The sequence below is a fragment of the Peromyscus californicus genome, unplaced genomic scaffold, assembly GCF_007827085.1.
Source record: "Peromyscus californicus insignis strain IS unplaced genomic scaffold, ASM782708v3 Scaffold_20__1_contigs__length_68692818, whole genome shotgun sequence".
NCBI classification, from domain to species: Eukaryota; Metazoa; Chordata; class Mammalia; order Rodentia; family Cricetidae; genus Peromyscus; species Peromyscus californicus.
Window position 1 is genome coordinate 42,203,160 of NW_026294503.1, and position 6,000 is coordinate 42,209,159.

Sequence of the window (6,000 nt, forward strand, 5' to 3'; positions counted from 1 at the left end):
TAGTCAGCTTAGGTTATGTTCAAATGTCAATGTGACAGAGAAAAGAATGACATGGTGGTTAGAAGAGGAGAGGGAGTGGAGACACAGTCCCCTCAGTCTGAGTTACCAGAAGACTAATTCTACTTGTAACTCAAATACATCACCAGGTTTACATTTCTGGGCTTCCACGTCATACAGGAAAGGAAAATTTTCTTTTCTTTTCTTTTCCTTTTTTTTTTTTCTGGAGCTGAGGATCGAACCCAGGGCCTTGAGCTTGCTAGGCAAGTGCTCTCTCTACCACTGAGCAAAATCCCCAACCCGAAATTTTTCAAAAAAAAAAAAAATTTCCAGTGATTTTTTTTTCCCTTGACTATGCCTCAATTTTTTTCCACCTGAATATCCTCCCAAAATTCAGTGGATGCCCTAGCTCCCAGAGTGATAGCATTTGGAGATGGGAGTCTTTGTAAAGTATTAGGATTTGATGAGGTCCTGAGGCTGGGGCCATTGAGATAAATATCATTACACAGTTCTCACTTTCTCTACCCCTGATGTACTGAGTGACTGAAGGCCACCTCAGCAGATAGCCAGAGGGTACTATTTGCAAGCCATGAAGCAGACCCTCACCAGGTCCAAACCTCTTGGCACCATCTTAGACGTTCACAGCTGTGAGATAGAAATGTCTGTTGTTTAATCACCAGTGAATGACATTTGGTTGTGGCTGCCTAAGAAAACTAAGGCAGAGAAGAAAGAGGTTTACGTCATTTAGATGAGACACTGTCCACGAAATTACTTGTAAGGAAAGCACACTATTGAGTAACTTTACTGAGAGTAACACAATGCCCAGTTTCAGAACCAAAAACCCAAACAAGGGTCCAAAAAGATACCTACCTAGAAGGAAATCAACCTGGAAATGAGCAAATGTGAAGATAACTGACTTCAAAAGACACCAGGATAGCTGAGAGCCCTCCCCTGAGACCAGGAAGAGCCTTCTGGCTACTACAGTCACTAAACAGCGACCCACACCTGATGGCCAAGATCTGTAATACTAGCTACTTAGGAGACTGACTCAGGAGGATAGCAGGCCTGCCTAGGCCACAGTAAGTTCAAGACCAGCCCAGGCAAAGCAGTAAGATATTATCTCAAAATAAAGAATAAAAATAGGGCTGGGATACAGCTCAATGGTAGAATGCTTCCCTAGCATGATCAAGGGTTTGATCTCCAGTACTGGAAGAAAACAACAACAAACACACACACACACACACACACACACACACACACACACACACACACAACTCTCACAGAGGTAGCTCAGTGGTAGGGCAGTTACCAAGCACTCATGAGGCCTTTGATTCATTCCCCAGAGTGTATGCTTTTATATACACACTAATACACACATACATGTACACCACACTTGTTCACACTGCTGAACTCACTAAGCTACTCTAGACTGATGACTATAGTCAGAAGCAGTTACTAAGCCACAAAAATCACATACCAACTTTTCACTGCCACCAAGACTTTTGCTGAAGGTATAAGTAATAATTAAAATACACCTTACCTTATACTGCAGCCAAATTCCTAGATTACATAAAAATACAATTCTTTATAATTAAATTGTTTGCAATCACTAGAAAGGCTGACCCAAAGCATCTGTCGGTCTGTTTGCTGAAAGTGAGATGATGTGCTAACATCTACACATGTTACACACTTAGCTTTCATCTCCAGGCTCCATTTTTAATAGCCACATTTCTCACCATGCTTCAATTTTCACACCAACTCCATCTCTTTCCTCCAACTCCACAGTCCAGGTTTCTCTAATTCTCTAACTCTTCCCCAGGCTGAGTGGATTCTTCTCCCCTCATGAGGCTTCGTGCACTGTTCTAGAAAGCACTAAGTCTTCCTCTCTCCCTCAGGTTCCTTCTGAGCCTAGGGCTTACAACACAAGCCCAGACTCTGAAGCCCCAGAACTCCACTTTGGAAGTAATGATGTCCAAAAGCTGGAGGTCTAACCTAACAAGACTCAGCCTTGAAACTTAGTTTAGGGTTGTAGTTCCATTTAGTAAGTAGAATTAACTCAGTCAACTACTGAATTCGGAGGGGGAGGGGGAGAGTTAATTCTTTGCACTCTAGGGCACTGATAATTTTGTGATGGTTCCTTCACTCAGGAATCTCACGATTAATCCCTAGGTTATTTGTAAGTGATAAATCTCAACTTCAATTTAACAGACATTGAACATTTACTATAAACCCAGGTATTATGAAGAATAAATAAAGGAAATACAGTTTCTGCCTTGAAGAAGCTTACAGTCTAAAGAAGCAGGCACAATAAAGCCTCTAATGACAATAAAAGATGAAGCATAAATACGCATAAATATACCAGCAGGCAAAAACAAAGTCTAATAGTGCCAATTGTTGGGAAATCTTCAAGGACCCGGCTATGACTTCAGAAAAAACTCTAGCTGTCTTCAGATATGAGAAAAATACATATATGCTCTAAGACAAATCCATAAAGATAAGATATCTATGTAGCGCCTCCAGGCCCGTCTAATGCTGATGTTATCTCCTGAGAAGGCCCCTGCCTGCTCATTCTGTCCCAGCTACACTGGCCTCCTATGCAGCACACCAAGCTGCTTCTCTCCCAATGTCTCAGCCCTCTGGGTTCCTCTTCCCTAAACCACTGAATGGCCTGAATCCTCTTCCCTAAAACCTCTGAATGACCCACATCTGCACTTCAAAGGTCACCTACAGAGAGACCTTCCTGCACCATCTCTGAAGTTGTCTCTTTCTCTACTTAATTTTCCCACAAGCTAAGAAAAACTACTGATTTGTCTCTTTCCATGGGCTATTAGGTTCAATAATGGTAGGGTTTCTTTATTTATCCTCTAGGGTTAAAACAGTGCCAAACACACAGGAGGCAAAGGCAGGAAGATCTCTGAATTCAGAGCTAGCCTGGTGTACATAGCAAACTCAAAAAAAAAAAAAACCAAACAAACAAAACCAGTGCCTAAGAGTGTCACAGCCGCTTGATAAACATTAGTTAAATAAGCATTACACACCCACAGTTTTTTTTATTTAACTTTTCATTCATTTGTCTCCCTGCCCAGGTCACATGCAGTTAGGAAAGGGAACTTAGCTTATGTTTTTCAAGAAGGCAACCTAGAAATCACTTTACACAAACACTTTTCTAAATAAGAAACAGAGGTCCCAAAACCCGGGTTTTCCCCAGGGTTAATACAGAGCTAGTTAAAAACAGAGGGAGAGCTAAGTCAATGACCATGCTAACACCTGTGTGACAGGGTGTGAGAGAGAACTACTATGATGAGCCGGGCATGGTAGTACATGCCTGTAATCTCAGAAATCTACTAGGAAGGTAGAAGCAGGAAGGTCAGGAGTCCAGGAGTTGAAGGTCATCCTCAGCTACCATAATGAGTTGAAGACCAACTTAGGCTACAAATAGGACTCCGTCTCAAAAACAAAACCAAAACCTACAATCATAAGAATGTACAAAGGGAAAAGTAAAGAATATTCATAAATATACAGAGTAAAATAATTCTCTGTGGGATAGTTCTAAGTTATCCAATTGCACCCAAAGGACCTAATTCACTCCTTCCTCTGAACATCCCAAAGTCCCTATGCACTACTCCATTTCCAAGTATCACTATCCTTAGCCAATGTAAAAGCAGTCAGCAAACAATAGGCCCCAGGCAAAAGAATGAGAAAGCAAAGAGAACTATTAACCAAGACTAACACAGAGGCGGGGAAAAAGTGACTACACGTGTACTCAGATGTGTGCACACACCAAGGGAACATGCCCATCAACAGCTGTATCCGGTGATCCCTCTTTATCATCCAGTGCTAACCCACCTCACTTTGTCTCCCCATTCTTCTATGGCTCCGAGATTGACTTCACAATCCCTCTGCCTCACAGACTTCTTCTAAGGGAAGTAAAAGCCAGCAAACAAAAGAATTCAAAAATAAACAGCCAGGGAGTCCCTTTTAACCAAACCAATGGAGCTAACAGGGCAGATTCTGCAAAGGAGACAAGAGGCACACAGCAAACATGCCAGGCTTTAAGTACAGCTCCTTCCCTGCCACAGGAAGTCAGGCAGAGCACAGGAAGTCTTTCAGCACTGCAGAGATTTCCAAGAGTGGTGTAATGGAGAGAGCACAGGAATAGGAATTAGAAGCAGTGAACTGGGCGGCTTTAGTCAAATCACTCGTCTTCTCAGGACTTCTAACTCCCTATCTATAAAAATGAGGTTGTTAAAACATGCTGGAACTTGAGCACACCCTTTCCCACCACACACACACAAAGATGCAAAGTATTGACCCTTCACTGAAAGTGCACATAAGCCATTCTGCTTAACTCTGCCAAGTGTATTAGACTGAGAACCCGCAGTGGAAAAGTAGGTGGGTATCTCTGGCCCCTTCCATCTCTAACATTCTACGATTCTAAAAGAATTAAACAGCATCCCACTGCTGCTGAATGAGCCTCTCCATTTCATAACCAATTATTTTCTAAACAGAGACCAAATCCTAAAGCCCTTCCTCAAACTAAGTAATAACGACAGCATCAATATCTTGGCCATCCCCTACCTTCATCAGTCAGCTTACCCTTGAGGCCACAACTCAAGAAACCAGCCTCCTAACAACCCTATAAATTTTCTCCGCTACCCCAGGACACTCGTCCTACGAATGTAGAATGCAACGGGTAAAGCACGGGAGGGACATGCCTGATATCTCTCTCCAGACTTAGTAGCATGCTGCACAAAATTACTGAGCATCACGGTGCCTCCACACTACCAAACCCCGCGGACTTCTCAGGACTCCCCCGTGTAACTGATTGAACCCACAAGCTAAGCCACATCCCCTTTCGGCTCTCTCCAGGAGTTGGCTGGCTTTTCAGTCTGTCCTCCACATGCCGCTCCCCTTTCCCCATCCCAGTGTGCCCAGGGTAAACCAAAAGGAGTCTCCTTCTTCTCGGGAGCTTTCCCATTAGCTTCCCTCGCTCTCGACTCGGCCCAACAGCTCTCCTCAGGACCAACAGATCCAGGATGCCCCAACTTCTCAAGAAACTGGGGACGGGCTTAAGAAACAGACTGCATCCCGATCCTGCTCAATCCCCCAACTCCACAAGGAAAATCCCACTCCCTCGCGCTGCCTCCGGGGGCCCCCTTGGGAGCACAGCCCCTGCACCGGGCCCCAAGCCCACTCCCCAGCCAGGCCCACCCGGCGCCCCGAGGCCCGAGCCCGCCGCGGCCCGCCGCCGTAACCGGGCGTCCGTCCCGCGCCGTCACCTGCATCCCGCCGTCGGCCGCCTCCTCGGTGCGCGGCCGCTTGCTCAGGCCGGGCTCGGGTCCGTCTGCCCCCGCTCCGGGCACCGGCAGCTCCAGCTCCGACTCCCGCTTCATGCCCCGGGCAGCGGCACCGGGCCCGAGCTGAGGCGGCTGCTGCTGCGGCTGGCCGCCTTCCGCCATCCGCCCGCGCCCCCTTCGCCTCCGGGAGCCGGGCGACCCGCGACAGGCCACCTCCCCCCTGGGCCTCGGCGCCGACAGTCGCGACAGGCGGGCGCGCGCCGGCCCCGCCCCCCGCGTGCGTGCGTGCGTGCGCGCCGGCCCGGAGCCCCGCTTCGGCTTCGGCTTCTCGCTACCGCTCCAACTCAGGCTTCGGCTCCGGCTCCCGCTCCGGCTCGGGCTCCGGCTTCTACTCCGGCTTCGCGCCGGCCGCTCGCTCGCTCGCACGCTCGCTCGCTCGCACGCGCGTGCGCCGCTCCCTCCGTCCCTTGGTCCTTCAGTCCCGCGCTCCCTCAGCACTCGCCGGCTGCGCGAGGAAGGGGGCGGCCCGGGCTCCCGGTGTGGGGAGGGCTGTTTATTTGGGAGGAGGAGGAGGAGGAGCGCGAAGCCGCAGCCAGCTCACTGGTCGGGATCCTCCGTCCCGCCACTGTGGCAGCGCCGGGAAGGCGGGGAGAGAGAAAGGAGGGAGGGAAGGAGGGACCTGGATGTGTGGGGACTCGGGCCGCCC

General features: G+C 48.3%; 1 protein-coding gene across 31 annotated transcripts in view; it reads right to left on the minus strand.

Annotated features, from left to right (window-relative positions):
- The window catches only part of Rbfox2 (RNA binding fox-1 homolog 2), a 254,710-nt gene extending 249,142 nt beyond the window's left edge, over positions 1-5,568 (minus strand). For 8 of the 31 annotated variants that reach the window (XM_052748223.1, XM_052748240.1, XM_052748235.1 and 5 more), the window contains exon 1: positions 5,277-5,568. In XM_052748223.1, the coding sequence (XP_052604183.1) occupies positions 5,277-5,456 (180 nt within the window). In that variant the 5' untranslated portion in view covers positions 5,457-5,568. The remainder of the gene's footprint in view (positions 1-5,276) is intronic. The other 23 variants (XM_052748237.1, XM_052748221.1, XM_052748215.1 and 20 more) reach the window with 11 other exon arrangements.
- Positions 5,569-6,000: the final 432 nt, after the last annotated feature.